Source organism: Acomys russatus, chromosome 32 (genome assembly GCF_903995435.1).
Source record: "Acomys russatus chromosome 32, mAcoRus1.1, whole genome shotgun sequence".
In the NCBI taxonomy this organism is placed as follows: domain Eukaryota; kingdom Metazoa; phylum Chordata; class Mammalia; order Rodentia; family Muridae; genus Acomys; species Acomys russatus.
In genome coordinates, this window is record NC_067168.1 from 30,646,398 (window position 1) to 30,663,392 (window position 16,995).

General features: G+C 44.2%; 1 protein-coding gene across 1 annotated transcript in view; it reads left to right on the plus strand.

The window, feature by feature from the left end:
• Positions 1 to 16,995, plus strand: part of Acad11 (acyl-CoA dehydrogenase family member 11) — a 65,681-nt gene that overhangs the window by 3,789 nt on the left and 44,897 nt on the right. Inside the window, exons 2-8 of the mRNA XM_051140807.1 lie at positions 2,396 to 2,495; positions 4,468 to 4,593; positions 5,120 to 5,281; positions 7,150 to 7,314; positions 14,688 to 14,829; positions 15,160 to 15,281; positions 16,165 to 16,271. Coding sequence (XP_050996764.1) covers positions 2,396 to 2,495; positions 4,468 to 4,593; positions 5,120 to 5,281; positions 7,150 to 7,314; positions 14,688 to 14,829; positions 15,160 to 15,281; positions 16,165 to 16,271 — 924 coding nt within the window. The remainder of the gene's footprint in view (positions 1 to 2,395; positions 2,496 to 4,467; positions 4,594 to 5,119; positions 5,282 to 7,149; positions 7,315 to 14,687; positions 14,830 to 15,159; positions 15,282 to 16,164; positions 16,272 to 16,995) is intronic.

Sequence of the window (16,995 nt, forward strand, 5' to 3'; positions counted from 1 at the left end):
GGATGCTTCCGTGGAAGCTCTCCAGACACGAGGACCACTGAAGCAAAGGCCAGAGGTTGAGGAATACAGACCAGGGTGGGCTAAGTGCTGTAAGCAAGGGCAGTGCGAGCCCTATGGACAGGCATCAGGACGTTGCCTTTTGCTTTGAGTGGAAGTGGTTAAGGTTAGAGGTTTGTGAGTAGAAGAGGAAATTATTCATCATCATTGTTTTTAACCAAAATTCTGCTTGCTGTGTCGAGAGTTGACTAAAGAGGGCAAAGGTGGAAACAAATGGTGGGGTAAAATAGGTGAGAGGTGATCATGGCCTAGGTAGATTTCGAAAGAGTGATGGCTTAGATGTTGGCTAGGAAGGGAAGAGAGGTAAGGGCTGTTCTCATTTGCCATGGTAACTAAGCATGAGGGCATCGTGAACTAGAATGGAGGTGGTCATAACGGACGTCATGGTTTGCATGTGAACCATCCTCACAGGCTTATGCTTTTGAATTATTGGTCCCAGATGCTGGAATTGCTTCAGTAGTTGGTAGAACTGAGGCAGACAAATGTAGTCCAGGGTTAGCTGCTTGGCACCCAAGTGCTGCCTTTCTAATAGTGCACTTAGCACCTGGGGCCCCTACCTGAATCAAGCTGCATGCACCTTCCACTCCAAGCAATGCAGAAGGTCACTCCTGCCTTGGCAGTCCCTGCGTGACTGGTTTTTCGTGTGTCTCAGAACATAGGGAACATGTTCTGGAACTAGATGTGATTCCAGTCCGGTCTGCATTAGTTTGGGTATATACACAGTAAGGCAAATTGTGTCCTCGGAGTGAATTCTTAGGGGAAACTTGTATTTACGGTCTCATGCCTATGCTTGATTGGGCATGCCTATGAGTAAAAGCAGGTTCATGATGGAAAGTGTCATGCACAGTAAAGACTAATGTAACCCACGCCTGTCCGTCAAAGCAGAGAGCCATCCTCAGTATGCTCCTTAGTGACCAACTCTTCCTCCTCCTGGACCCCACAAAAAAAAAGCCCAAACAGTAGCCGCAGCTTTGGGGTGCTCTTGTTCAAGTAACCCACTGCCTCCTTGGATTAGACCCTACACCATCTCTTTATATAAATCTTCTTGCTGCTTTGACACTGATGTGCACTTTTTGAAGACACCCAAAAACCTGAGAGCACCCAGACCACTGACAACAGACCGTCTGGGACATGTGGCCTAGCTTGTAGAAGTGGGTTGCAGGGCAGCAGGCCTTGAAGGTCATGTGTGCTTCCCATGCCAGCTGGAACTCTCTGCCACCTGATATGCCAAGATGTGAGAAGCAGCTGCCGCAATCTCCCGCCACCGTAGACTGAGCCACCGTGCCGTGCTTTCCCTGTGAGACAGACATACACCCTGAAACTGGGAGGGGAAAAAAAGGGGGGTTTTCTATCTCTTCTAAATTACTTCTGGCAGACATTTTGTCATAGTGATGAGAAATACTACTAATACAGAAAAAAAGTATGAAAGCTCCGTTTGTAAGTTTCAGGATGATTTTAAGATGGTTAAGTGAATATGTTAGAGTAACCAGCTGGGTATAGATTCAGGGCAGAGACCTGGTCTAGACAGGTTTGAGAGCAGTTGACAGAGAGGTATTGGAAGCCAGGAGACAGAAAGGCTCACCTGGAAAGAGTCTAAATAAAATGGAGGTTTGGAAATCCAGCCGCAACACTCCAGTGTTGACGAGATACAAGGAGGCGGGCGTCCCAGAAGGTAGAAGTGTGTCATGCTTTGTGCTAGTGGCCTTGGAAAGGCAGCATTAGTGGAAAGATGGGAATGCAAGCTTGATCAAAGTGGGTTTAAGACAGACTTTGAGGAAGATAATTGCAGTGGAGGCGGGGGGGGGGGGGGGGGAAGGAGACAAGAAAAATCACCCTCAGCCACAGAATGTCAGCTGTACAATAATCACCTGTGCAGACTCTGTAGTCCTCCTCCCTCAGCCTTCTTGGAACTGGTATTTCTGAGGTGCACTGCCAACCGCTAGCTAGGACTGCACCCCCTGCGCCGAAAATGAAGCGCATATATTTGGGGTTTTTTTTTTGTTGTTGTTTGTTTGTTTGTTTGTTTTTTGTTTTGAGACGTCACTAGCCCTTAAGGTCTTGGAACAATCACTATGTATCTAGACCAGGCTGGCCTCGAACTCACGAGATCCGCCTGCCTCTGCCTCCTCAGTGCTGGGATTAAAGGTGTTTTGCGACCTAAAAAAAAAAAAAAAAAAGATGGCGTTACCCAGGCTGCTGTTGGCATCTGCTCTGGTTGCTGGCAGCGCCCCTGTGGTCAGCCCAGCATTAAGATTAATTTATTTTTGTTCCTGTCTTTTCTGACATTTCACGAAGGAGACATGTTTATAACTGACCTTTACAAAACCTTTTTCTCTAGATCAGGACAGTCCAATCCAACCTTTTTCCTCCAGAAAGGCTCCCAAGCCTACGTTCTCAGGAAGAAACCACCGGGCTCTCTTCTTCCCAAAGCTCACAAGGTACGGCCCAGAAAATACAGTGAGCAACTGCCTTTGAAAATCACAAAACAACTTACCAGCCTCTGAAGGTCTTCTCATGGCTGTTGACTAGCGGAAATGCATTTCACTTGTAATTAAACATTTGCTTGAATTGCACATGCCTTTGTTCTTAAAGGGGGAATCCGTGGTTGGAAGCTAACGCTGTGTTTAAGCTGTTATCCTGAGCACCACCAGGTGTCCTGGTGGGCTTTGCTCTTCCCTGTGGATATGGCCACCGCTACTCATTTCCTGATGCTTTGGTTTTCCAACATACTAACAGTATTACCTACAGTGAGCCTTTACTTGTTGAGTTATTTCAATGTATTTACTTTGGGTATCTTATAATCATTCAGTGGTTAAAAAAGAAACACATGAGCAATCATTGTATAGCAGGCTTTAACTTTTAGTCTCATTGGGGAGAATTATGAAAGGTATTTGTTGCAAATTATTCTGAGTTGTTCACTACCCAATATATACATAAGCCAAGTTATCATGCTGTACCTCATAAATACTTACAAATATGATTTTTAGTCAATTTTTAGACTAAATTTTATTTGCAAAATCAGGAATTATCTGGGGATAGTTAGAGAGCAGGAAAGGACATAAATCCAAGTGCTAGAGAGCATTCTGAGTGCTCTGTGTGTGTGGGTGTGGGTGTAATCTCGTGCTTTCTACTCATTCACCGGGAGAAGATCCCAGTGAGTGAGTTTGCTATCACAGTAACAGGAGAACCCAGATTCTGACTTTCTTGGCTCATATTCCTGAAAACATGAAGTATCTTGGATGCTTAAAATTTTTTAAGAAGAAGGAGTTGGGTAACTTTTGTTAATGTCAATATGTCATGAGTGAAGGAAAGCCTCCACCCGTGCCTAGAAATGTCTACCTCGGTAGCAGTCACCTTTGGTTCTGTTCTTAACTATAGCAGACCACATCATGCTCGCAGCCTAACTACAGCTCCATGGGTGTAGACTGCCTTGTCTTATCTTCCTCAGCTGTGCCCCGTCTGTGGTTTAAAAAGCAGTCCTCCTGCTTTGCTGCCTGTGGTGTAATTCCCTAGGTTTGCTGTCCATGTTGTAATTCCCTAGCCCCTTTGTCCCACACCCCTCACCACCTCCTCTTGTTCCCTGGCACCAGGACGACTCCACGTACCTCTTTCAATAGCCATTGGTACTATCGACTGTCCTCACGTTGGGTTTAAATACTTCCCTGGTACATGGGGAACTGCATGGTATCCCCTCCCTAGAAGTAGTCAGTCACCTTTGTCCCAGTCTGGAGTAAGGCACTTTCCACATGCATGAGTCACCCTTACTCACCTGTATCACAGCTCTGCTGTAAGCCACACCCATGTGTGTCCTACCCAAGGATATCATTTTTCCTCTTGTCTTACTTGGGCTCCAGCTTTAATACCGATTTGCTTCTGGATGCCTGGTCCCCCATCCCCATAGTAATCTGCATCCCTAAAACAGACCAGATACCTGTATGAGTCTTTGTGCCCTTTCCCTGGAAGTTGGCTTCTCCTTTGATGTCTAGAAGGAATGGGTGATTTTCCCTTCCCATAACCACCACCCACCTCCCCCAGCTCCTGTGTCTGGCTAGAGGAACTCCATCCCGAGCCTCTTGAGAAGTATGAAGGGCGAGGCCAAGCTAGCAAACAGGGAAGTTCTGAGACCAGAGGGATGCTCTTTAACACAACTTGTGAAATATAGCCAGACTCTTGCCTTCATGCTACAAGGGCCACGCGGATGCCCATCCTTTTACCGCAGTTAAATCCTCATGCCTCAGAGCTGGCCTACTTTGTAATCGTAGTGACTGAGCAAGCCTCCAGTTAAGGGAAGAGCTATTGTCAGCTCTGGATTGTTTGTTGACACAGTTTTGTATCACTAGCCTTAGTTAAGGTTAGCTCACATGTAGTTATTACATTTCTCTATTTCTCGTTTGTAATACTCCTGTCTAGATTGATAGAGAATTCAGAGTTCAGAAAGCCTTGTTTTCCATTGGATTTCCTGTTCCCAAGCCTCTGCTGTACTGCAGTGATGCGTCCATCATCGGAACAGAATTTTACGTGATGGAGCATGTGCAGGTAAGTTAAACAGTCTTCCTCGGTTGCTGCTTTATTTTTAATTATGAAGTTATTTAGTGAATTATATTAGTTGAATGTTATCATAGCCATAGATGATTTGGTTTATTTGATATTTTAGTGCAATTCCTTTCCAAAGGTTTACAGTTTTGTTTCGAGTGCACACAATGAAGGAGGACTGAAATGGAATAGGAACAAATTTAAAATGTAGGTCTCACTTACGTGTTCTTCAACACTCCTGTAGGTGTCAGTAAAGAGCTACCTACATTGGCAGTAGCCAAACAGACCGGTCGGGATGTGGGGTGGCAGCTGTCCACTTAAAAAGAGCAAATTCAAATTATTTTTAAGTCGAAGATGTGGGTTGTAAGGAGCTTAAGGCCTTCAGGTTCATCCTGGCATGTCCTTGTATTTTGCCTTTGGCACGTATCCTTGTATACACTTCACCAATAAACGCGTGCCTAACATACTCTATAAAATGTTGATTTTGTTTGCCAGATATTTAAACTAGCCACTGTGATCACTTTGACAGGGCCGCATCTTTCGTGATTTTTCAATTCCTGGAGTTAGCCCAGCAGAACGTGCAGCCATATATGTGGCTGTGATAGAAACCTTGGCATGGCTACATTCACTGGATGTACAGTCCCTGCAGCTGGGCAGATATGGTACTGGAGTCGGGTACTGCAAAAGACAGGTGAGCTGTCTATGTTAAAAGCGCTTTTCTTCTCAGAAATAATGTACTACAAATGACTAGTCAAAGAGAGCCAGTTACTCTGTGGTTCCTTCAAGGGTGACCATTTTAACATCATCCCCGGTAATATATCCAGATATATTTTGAGCATGAAATAGTGTGTGTGTGTGTGTGTGTTGAGTGGGTGCACCTGTGTGTGTAGGTACACATTTAAGTGTGGCACATGGGTGTGGAACGGAGGTCAGAAATCAGCCTCAGGTCTCATTCTCAGGAGCCATCCACCTTATTTTTTGAAACACATCATCGCATTGGTTGACCTGGAGTGTTCTGATTAAGCTAGCCTGGCTGGCGAGTGAGCTTGAGGGCTCCTCCTGTCTCTACCTCTCAGTGCTAGAATTCCAAGCACGCACTACCATGCCTGGCTGGCTTTCTTTGCCTTCCCTCTTCCCTCCCTTCCTTTCTTATTTTCTCTTCGTGCAGGTCCTGTGCTCATGACTATGTGCCTTTGCTTACCCAGCAAGCCCTTTTGTTCAGTAAAAGCTGTGTATCAGCTTTTCACTTGGTTTACCAGTAGATTTTCTACTCAGTTTCCCCTTTCTGAGTTGTGCTAAGCGATTATCCATTAAGCTTTTATGAGTTTAATACTTGTGGGTTACTTTTGTAAATACCAAGAAAGCAGAAATAGGTTCTTGCCCTAAAGAAACTTGTGGTCATTTCTGAGAGACCCATTCATGAGTCTCATATACACAAAGGTGGGAACTGGTCCATTTCCCTGAATGTATCACCTACTAGTAAATTGTTCATTGCTCATCACAAGAGGTGAATGTCCAGGGCATGGGGATTGGCATGCCTTTGCTTGGATGGGGAAAACTTAGTGGGAAAGAAGTAATGTTGAGCATTAAAAATGAGATGACCTGTGCAGCCAAATGCAGGCGAGGCCAGGCACACATGGCTGCATCCATTATAAGCATGTCCTTTGAGGACAGAGTGGGGAGAGGGCTCACTGTGTGCTCTGTTGGGGGCTAAGTGAGCTGTTTTTCAATCTCTGCAAAACCCACAAGATATAGGCATGGTCCTCATTTTGCCGATGAGGGATTTGAGGTTTATACTGACCCAATAAGACACAGGTCAGTACTTAGATGTAATATAAGCCTCAGTCAGTAAGACCCCAGAGTTGAAGACTTTTGCTCTGGTGTGCTTTTTTTTTTTTTTTTTTGAGCAGACATACATTGGGTAATGGTGAGAGATGAACAGCCAAATAATATGGTCTCATTTGTTAGAGGACTCTGAGAACAGGTGGATTTTGTTTGCTTCTAATTCTATGAACAATACAGAGTCTTCTCTGCTCTGACTGGTGCATTCAAAATTCTCTGTGGGTGAGGGAAAGGATAATAAAAGGGAAAAGCTCTTTTTAGCTTTTGTTGTCCCCTTTTCTGGGAGAAATTGTCTGCCAGTGGGGTGTGTGTGTGTGTGTGTGTGTGTGTGTGTGTGTGTGTGTGTGTGTGTGTGTGTGTGTGTGTGTGTGTGTAGTGTGTGTGTGTGTGTGTGTGTGTGTGAGAAATTGTCTCTGTTTATGGGGTGTTGTTTGTATTCGTTTCTTTCTTCCATGAAGCAGTTACTGAGTGAAGACCATTCTTGACACCTGTGCTAGCATTTTCCCCTCTTGTCCGATAGAAACCTGGGTAGGTAAAAATGGAGCTAGCTGATTTTAGGATGATAGAAGTATTTCAGCTGCCTGGAGTTTTCCTGCTCAGAATATTTTGTTAAGCATTTAGGAGTAAGATGGACTTTGGCACAGAAGAACTTGATTTGGAGTCGCTGACTCCCATGTTCTATTTTTACCTCTCTCTTTTTCTCCTTTGTACCTCCAGGTGTCCACCTGGACAAAGCAGTACCAGGCTTCGGCCCATCAGAACATCCCTGCTATGGACCAGCTCTCCACGTGGCTAATGAAGAACTTGCCAGATAATGACAATGAGGAGTGCCTGATTCATGGAGACTTCAAGCTTGATAACCTAGTTTTCCACCCCAAAGAGGTACCACTGTGAGCCTTGTTTGTGGTGCACCGTGTAGGTCTGACCCGAGACTCCACAAGGAATCAGATGTCCCCCACTCAGCCCCCCACAATCTCGAAGGAGTCCAGATCAGTCTGTTCCTCCCCACAGCTCAGATTGTTTCTGACCCAAAGTCTCTGAAGACGAGTCCTACGGGTTTTATAGCATAGGACTCTTGCCTGTCTTTGGAGCGGCTCCTAATCTTAAACAGTTCACAGTCATCACTTAAGTAGGACTTGGAGCCAGGTGCAGTGGATCCTGCCTGTAATCCCAGCACTCTGGGAGGTAGGGGCAGGTGGATTTCTGTGAGTTCAATGCCAGCAATGTAGAGAAACCCTGTCTGGAAAAACAAAAAAGAGTAGGACTTGGAAGCTGCTCTGTGTCACTCTTGTCAAGAAGATTTGAGCCTACCACTTAAACTGCTAGCGCGTCCGTGCTCCAGCCAGTTCTTCTGGTTCCCTCACATTCCTTTGAGTTCCTCTGTCCTGCGTCAAGGGAATTTTGCATGTGTTTAGTATATAAGCATAGGGAGGAATTCCAGAAGCCCCATTTGAGGCTTCCATCAAAGCGTCATGTGAGATGAACTTACTCCTTCCCTGTGTAAATGCACACAGTGCTTCTTTGGAGAGAACACAAACATGAAAACTTAGAGTCCCTGAGTCTTGCTTCTTGGAGGAGTATCCTCCAAGCTGAGTCATTTCCTCGCCGTGTTCAGTGTTTGCAGGACGTGCATCTCTCACACATGGGCTTCTTACTTCACACGGCTTCCCTACAGGAAGAGGACATGGAGAAAATACTGTAGGAATAGCATGGTTGGCGTAATTGAAAATAGAACCACGTTGACTGAATTTTATAAACACACATAGCGCATCTGCCAGCAGGACAGAACATTTTTCACAGAAAAGCCAGCTTGGGTGTGGTTGTGTAACGCCATCTGCAGTTGGGTTATTGTAGCCAGTACAAGCTGAAATGGCCTAATTCGAAAACACATTTAAGATACTTAACCTACTGAGCATTGTAGTTTAGCCGCACGATCACTCTAAACGGTCAGCTGCTTACCTGTGTGATGGTGTGATCACTCTAAACGGTCAGCTGCTTACCTGTGTGATGGTGTGATCACTCTAAACGGTCAGCTGCTTACCTGTGTGATGGTGTGATCACTCTAAACGGTCAGCTGCTTACCTGTGTGATGGTGTGATCACTCTAAACGGTCAGCTGCTTACCAGTGTGATGGTGTGATCACTCTAAACGGTCAGCTGCTTACCTGTGTGATGGTGTGATCACTCTAAACGGTCAGCTGCTTACCTGTGTGATGGTGTGATCACTCTAAACGGTCAGCTGCTTACCTGTGTGATGGTGTGATCACTCTAAACGGTCAGCTGCTTACCTGTGTGATGGTGTGATCACTCTAAACGGTCAGCTGCTTACCTGTGTGATGGTGTGATCACTTTAAACGGTCAGCTGCTTACCTGTGTGATGGTGTGATCACTCTGAACGGTCAGCTGCTTACCTGTGTGATGGTGTGATCACTCTAAACGGTCCGCTGCTTACCAGTGTGATGGTGTGATCACTCTGAACGGTCCGCTGCTTACCAGTGTGATGGTGTGATCACTCTAAACGGTCAGCTGCTTACCAGTGTGATGGTGTGATCACTCTGAACGGTCAGCTGCTTACCTGTGTGATGGTGTGATCACTCTAAACGGTCAGCTGCTTACCTGTGTGATGGTGTGATCACTCTAAACGGTCCGCTGCTTACCAGTGTGATGGTGTGATCACTCTGAACGGTCAGCTGCTTACCTGTGTGATGGTGTGATCACTCTAAACGGTCAGCTGCTTACCAGTGTGATGGTGTGATCACTCTGAACGGTCAGCTGCTTACCTGTGTGATGGTGTGATCACTCTGAACGGTCAGCTGCTTACCAGTGTGATGGTGTGATCACTCTGAACGGTCAGCTGCTTACCTGTGTGATGGTGTGTCTGCCTCTGACTGCCCAGCAGGACGAGGGAGTGCAGTGCCTCAGGTTGTAAGCAAGGAAGGTGAACTTCAAAGTGTACTTTATACTGACTATAAATAGTCTCTGTACCACTTTAAAGTAAAAAAAACCATTGCCTACATTGCCTAACCATCAAAGGCACCGTGTGGGTGTGTCTGTGTGTGTGTGTGTCTGTGTGTGTGTGTGTAACTTTTTGTCAATTGCACTAAAAATTATTAATTTAACCTTGCCAGCTTTCCATGTTAGGCCTAGGGAATGAAGCAATGCTACTTTGTGCTAAGAAAATTATAACAGATAATACCTAAAAATGTAGCAGAATTCAGTCTGTCTTTAATGTATATTATTTGGTTTATTAATATTTTAGAGACTGTCTTTCAATATGCCAGAATCATCTGTGCTCCGTAACTCAGGGTACTTTTAGTCTCCACTTGAGGCAAGTAAAAAAAAGTTTAGACCCTGATCTTCCAATGGGTTAAATTTGTTGACTAAGATGTTAAAATTTAGAGTTAGTCCTCACGTACTGAGTCTCATAGAAAAGCATAGTATGTACTGATTGCCTTCCTACTTCTACAGCTAATCTCAGGCCATTTCTTAGAGAATTAAAACACTAAACAGGCGTCATCTGCGTTCAGACAAGCAAGGCATCAGATCGGCTGGGAAAGGGTTGTCTTTACAGAGAAAGCACTGAGGGGCTGAGGTGGTTCAGTGACAACTGCACTTGTACTCTCCCAGAGGACATGAGCTCAGGTCCCAGCACCCACCTGTGGAAGCCACCAACCACCTGTAATTCCGGTTCCAGGGAAGCCAACCCCTCTTCACACAGGACACACACACACGCACATGCACACATAAACACACATGTGCACACATGCATATACACATACATACATACATACATGAAATTTTTATTAGTTAACTTGAATTTAATCAATTTCTGCCGCCAGTAATTAAACATTGTGACTAATTCTTCATAGGATAACATGTGGCTGGCAGAATTTAATTCAGCAAGCACTCATTACCAACTCTGCTCAGAAACCTTCATTAGGAAGGAAATATATCCCCTAATGAGAGTAACACACAGAAAGGAAGAAGAGATAACTGAGAAATAGCAAGAGAACAATTTGGCCCATATGCCAACATATCATCCAAGCAAACTGTACAGCTAGGCATAGAAGGAACCATCCTGAGTGGACTCACAGAAGAATTAAAAATAAAAACCTGGGGGTTGGAGAGATGGCTGCTTCCAGCATGAGAGAATCTGGTGCCCCTCTGACTTCTTCAGGTACTGCATGTGTGTGATGCACTTAACATGCAGGCAAAACATGCATACACATAAATAAAATTACATTTAAAATCATGGAAAGATAATAGAGAGAGGTCCTCAGAGTACATCCTCCACATCCCTCATCCTGGGCCTCAACCAGCTGGGCCTGGTACAGAGCTGATGCCCAGCGTCCTTCAGGTCCCCCCCCCCCTTGTCCTTCAGGTCCCCTCCCTCCTCCCTTGTCCTTCCGTTCCTTCCTCCACCTCCATCTTTCTGCAGTGTCTGCCAAGCCCGTCCTTCCCAGGAACTTAAGGCACATTTACACTTATAGTATGCATGTCCTACTGTGCTTTCTAATGTAATGATAAATATGGAACAAACACAACTTGGGGAGGAATGGGTTATTTGGCTCACATATTCTGATCACCATCATCCCAGAGGGAGGGGAGTCTGGGCTGGAACCAAAGCTGCTTGCTGGCTTGCCCACCTGGTTTCTTATGAGGTCAGGCCCACCTGCCCTGGGATGGCCCTACTCACAGTGGGCTGGGCCCTGCCACATCACTCATTAATCAAGAAAATGCCCCACATTTGCCTAAAGGCCAATCCGATAGAGATATTTTCTCGGCTGAAGTTCTGTCTTCCCAGATAACCCTAACTTGTGTCAGGTTAACAAAAACTACCCAGCACGATGCCCTACAAAATGTGGAGTTGGGATCAAGTTATTGAAAAAGCTTAATTGTGCTATGATTACTCTGTAAGGTTTAAGGGCTTTTTAAAATTTTATTTAAAAAAAAAACTGTAATGTTTTGATTTTATCATTAGAATATGATAATTAGGAAATAAAACAGAAACCGTTTTTGGTGACAAACCTTCCAGGAATGTGTGGGTAAGCCAGAAAAAGCGTGTTCTTTGGTCATGCACCCTGGCATGGTCTGCAAGGGACCGCAGTGAAGACACTGCTAACATGACTTCTCCATTATTAAGGGATGGTTTCTAATGTGAGCAAGAGAGAAAAGATCCAGAGGTGACCGAGAAGATCCAGAGGAGAGAGAGAAACAGCCTGGGCCATCACAACACAGCGTTACAGGTTTAGGTGCTTGAACAGCAAACAAGGGTTTCTCCACAGTTCCAGGTTAAGATGCAGCATCCTTCAGGGTTGCACTTGGCCTTCTTCCCAAGTTCTCTATTGGCCAGGGGTTGGGGGAGGACCAAGATCTTCTTGTCTCCTAGGAAGTCTCTGATCCCATCAGGAAGGCCACCGGGGATAGACTTTAATCCTGTGCCTCTGAGGGTTCATAAACATGCAATCAGCTGGTGATAGTGGTGGAATCCAATTTTCACCTTTAGACCTTTCAATTCAGTGCTGCATGACCACCACCACTACCCCATCACCACCTCCACCCATGACCCCATCACCACCTCCACCCATGACCCCATCACCACCACCCCCATGACCCCATCACCACCTCCACCCATGACCCCATCACCACCTCCACCCATGACCCCATCACCACCACCCCCATGACCCCATCACCACCTCCACCCATGACCCCATCACTACCAACCACCCCCACCTCTACCTCATCACCGCCACCCCTCTGCCACCCCACCACCCACCCCATGCACCCCTACAGCTTCTCATGTAACTGATCAGCTTCGATGATTGGCTGTTGAAACCCCTTATCTTTTATCATGCACGTCTCACTCTTTTATTTCTTGTCTGTTTGAGACAGGACATTGAGACAGGGCCTAGGGTAGCCTCAAACTCACTGTCCTCCTTCCTCAGTCTCCTGAGTGCTGGGATTATACATCTACACAGCTTCTTTTCTTTCTTTTCTCCTGTCATTTTTATGTGTATGAGTGTTCTGCCTGCTTGTATGTCTGCATACCACATTTGTACCTGGTACCCACAGAGGTCAAAAAATGGTGTGGGATCCCATGGAACTGGAGTTACAGATGGTTGTAACCTGCCTTGTAAGTGCTGGGAGCCAAACCTGGGTCCTCTGGAAGGGCCACTGGTTCTTAAAGCAATCAGCCACCTCTCCAGCACCTCCTGCAGCTTTTTACTTCCTTTGAGATACATGGGTTTGCTTGCCCCTTCTTCAGGCTCCATGAGTCCAGCATGACTTCAAATGACTTTTTACCCTGCAGGGGTAATGACCACAATATGTTATTTCAAAAACTGTTGTCTTTATTATTTACTTAATTAAAATATTTAGACTGGAGTAACGGGTGCGAATTGGAACATTTCCTGAGTATAGGACATTTAGGTTTTGGGGTTTTTTGTTGGTGGTGGTGGTGATGGTTTTGGTTTTGGTTTTTTCAGGGCAGGGTTTCTCTGTGCGTAGTCCTGGCTGTTCTGGAACTTGGTTTGTAGACCAGGTTGGCCTTGAAGTCACAGAGATCTGCCTCTCAAGTGCTGGGATTAAAGGCGTGCACCATCACCACCTGCAACATTTAGTTTTTAAACCTTGAACTAAGGTCTTCAGATTTTTTGCTGCATAATATCACTTGGGCTTTTACTTCATATCTTAATCAAATAAGATCTCTTCCCCCAGTCCCTGTGGATTGAACCTAGAGCCAGGCAGGCATGTTGCCAATAACCCGTGTTTCCCAGCTCCTTCTTAAGGTTTTTTTGTTTTGTTTTGTTTGGTTTTTTTTGACTCAGTGTCATTTCCCAGGCTCTGACTTGACTCTAGATCTGTGTGATTCAGAGCCCACAGCTCTGTGATGATATCTCTAAGTTTTTCCAAAGAGTCAGGGGAGTGAAAACACACACAGACGTGCATGGTGGCTTGGAACATCCTGACTCACATTGCTGTCTCATCTGGTCAAGTATCATTACAGCCCCCTCAGTCTGCCATAGAATAACATGTGGAGTGGCCCCTTCAGAATACAAGCCGTGTGATGTCATGTTGCTGTATAGAATTCTCTAATTGAGGTGTCCCTCCCTGCACTTCACCCCAAACATCAGTCCCTTGAAGTAACCATTGCTATTAGCTTGGCGCATGTCATTTCAACTCTGAAGATCATTTGGTGACCTTTAAGTTTTGTTTTAAGATTAATTTATTTATTATTTTGTATATAGTTCTCTGCCTGCATGTATACCTGCAGGCCAGAAGAGGGCATCAGGTCGTATTACAGATGGTTGTGAGCCATCATGTGGTTGCTGGGAATTGAACTCGGGACCTCTGGAAGAGCAGACAGTGCTCTTAACTGCTGAGCCATCTCTCCAGGTCCTAAGTTTTTAAACTATATTTATCTTGTGTGTGGTGAGCTTAAGGCACACATTCCACATTGTGTGTGTGTATGTGTATGTGTGTGTTTGTATGTGTGTAGGTCAGAAGACAACTTGAAGGGATCAGCTCTCTCCTGATTGTTTTATATAACTTACCTTAAAATATTATTGCCATAATGGTATATTTATTGTATAATTAGACTCATCACCAGAGCAAATGTTTGCTTATACATTAATTCTTTTTTGTTTGGTTGGTTTTTTGTTTTGTTTTTTTGTTTTTTGTTTGTTTGTTTTTTGAGACAGGGTTTCTCTGTGTAGCCTTGGCTGACATTAATTCTTTTTTTTTTTTTTTTTTTTAGGTTTTTCAAGACAGGGTTTCTCTGTGTAACAGTCCTGACCATCCTGGACTTGCTTTTGTAGACCAGGCTGGCCTCGAACTCATAGCAATCCACCTGCCTCTGCTTCTGCCTCCCAAGTGCTGAGATTAAAGGCATGCGCCACCACCTCCCGACAACCACATTAATTCTTAAAAGATAATTAATTATTGGAATTTCTCCTTTACCGCAGTTCCTCAAGGTTGAGAAGTCTGAGCTGTGTTTGCATCTGTTTGGTAGAGAAGCCAGGCCAGAGTGCAGAAAGACTGGCAGCCAGCAGTAGTAGAACCAGAAGCCTGGCGCTAGACAGCGGAAGCTGGTTGCTTTTCATAAATGAGATGCACCGCTGTAGGCAAAGACTACAAGCTGTGATCTCATTTCATTTTGACGGAAATGTGGTTGTTGACTGCACTGTGTCCTCTGCTTGCTTGCTCGGTTTGTTTTGAGTTTCAATGTGTCAAAGCCATGTGTGCATCTTGTTGCAGTGTCGAGTGATCGCAGTGTTGGACTGGGAGCTGTCAACCTTCGGCCATCCTTTGTCAGACTTAGCCCATCTTTCCTTGTTTTATTTTTGGCCGAGGACACTGCCCATGATAAACCGAGGCTCTCACATTCAAGAGAACACAGGTACAGAAAATCAGTCATATAAAGTCCTCTTTATTATTATTGCCAGAGCTGAAAAGCGTAAGTTTCTTATAGTTTTATGAAATTTTTGTACCTTAAAAATGTTTCTAGTTTATCTTACTGGTTTCCTGAAGTTAGTGTTTCACTGTTTATAATCTATGACAATACACAGTTTTTGCATATAATATTACTTAGGGCATCAATATTTAGTACAGGCTTAATAGTAACTGTGTCTGCATTGTATGCCATATTGTATCTTCTTGCTATATTATTCCATTATGAAATGTTTACTGTGGCATTTTTTAAGGTTTATGCTGTGTGCTGTTTTTATAGGAATACCATTGATGGAAGAACTGATTTCAATATACTGCCGTCACAGAGGAATTGATCCTGATCTTCCAAACTGGAATTTCTTTCTGGCCCTTTCGTTTTTTAAATTGGCTGGAATAGCACAGGTAATTACTTTAAGCAAGTGTTTCACCATTTCTTACTGATGTGCTGTGAACTATGCTTTCCGGTTCAAGCCTTTTTGTTCTGGTTCTCAGCCCACTGTGCTCCTCCAGGAGTCAAGACTCAGATATGAGTAACATGTAAATTTAGAATTTACAAGGGAAAAAAAAGGGCTTCAATGGGAAGAAAAAATGAGTATCACATGTTATGTCTTTTTATATATATATATATAACAAACAAGAAGGACAGTGAGAGAAGTCGTGTCATGGCAAAGTAGGGGAAAGCGTGTGGGAAAGAGAGTGGTGCATGCCTAGTGTAGAAGCAAGCTAAAATCCTTCTCTGTCAAAGACTGAAAAGTCTTCTCCCCTTCTTTAGACTGGGAGCCAACCCATGGCACGGTGCCACGCACATTCATTCATGGCAGGTCTTCCCACCGCAGTTAAATCTTTCTAGAAATGAGCACATAAACACACTCAGAAGCGTGTTTCCATGGTGACTCTTAAGTCCAGTCACACTGACATAAAGACCAGCCATCGTGTGGGCAAAGGGTGCATTAGGTTGGAAGTACAGAGATGGGGTATTGGGAAATAGCTGATTGACGCTCAGCTAACGCTGCTCAAAGGAGACAGTTTTACCCAAATTAGGGATCAAAACTGATGGTAAACAGTAAGGTCATCTGATTCATTGCCTTCTTGGTTTAGTGTTTGGTGCCATTTTGATAGCAGGGAAATGATCATTACAGCTGGCTCAGCCTCGACAGGCTGCGTGACATCTTTGGGCTCTGAGCTTAGTTCCCCACGTGGACCACAAACTGGAAAGACTCATTGGATAGTCAAGGGACCATCTTCAGTTAATTTTAACTGCCCTATGTTAATATGTTACTTGTAGGGGGTCTATAGTAGATACCTCTTGGGAAATAATTCATCTGAGGACAGCTTTCTGACTGCCAATACTGTGAAACCTCTGGCAGAAACTGGATTACAGCTCTCAAAAAGGTAAGGAAAACAGAATCTTTGGGTAATTCAAGTTACACCTTCTATTAGCTAGGGCTCATAAGGTTCCAGAGATCCAGGAGATAGCCTGGGGTCTGCACTCTTCACTTAAATAGTTATTGGGTGTGGGAAGGTTAAAACTTTAAGAAAACAGAAATTATATTGCTGCCCCGACTAAGGCTGCTATTGCCAATCAGGATAGTTTTCTAGTAAATTGCTATATGCCTAAAAATAAACTGACCTAAAAATGTAAAGAAAAGACCCATATTTATGATTAAATGTATTTTTTGCCAACCTGAGTGTATAACTTTTAAAATATATTCATGTACATGTTTCCTTATAATATTTGTTACTTACACACACATATATTTAAATGATATTATTATGTTATTTATTAATCTAGCAATACTACTTTTTCTTCAACATTTTGCAAATGTCTTTGAAACTATGTCTCTATCAGGGCAGCATTTCTGAGGGGTCCAGTCACGCTCCTGGTCCTCATGCAATGTATGTATAATCTTAACCCCAGGAACATACTAAGCCTGCTTACCCGTGACAAAGCACTGGCATAATTGGTTTTTACAACTCATTTCTAGACTGCTCTGTGGGGTTTTTTCAACAAAACAAGGGTTTCAAATGTTTCTTGTTAGTCTTTTAAGGTCATTTTTAAAAATTATTTATTATGTGTACAGTGTTGTGCTTGCCTGTACACTTGCACACCAGAAGA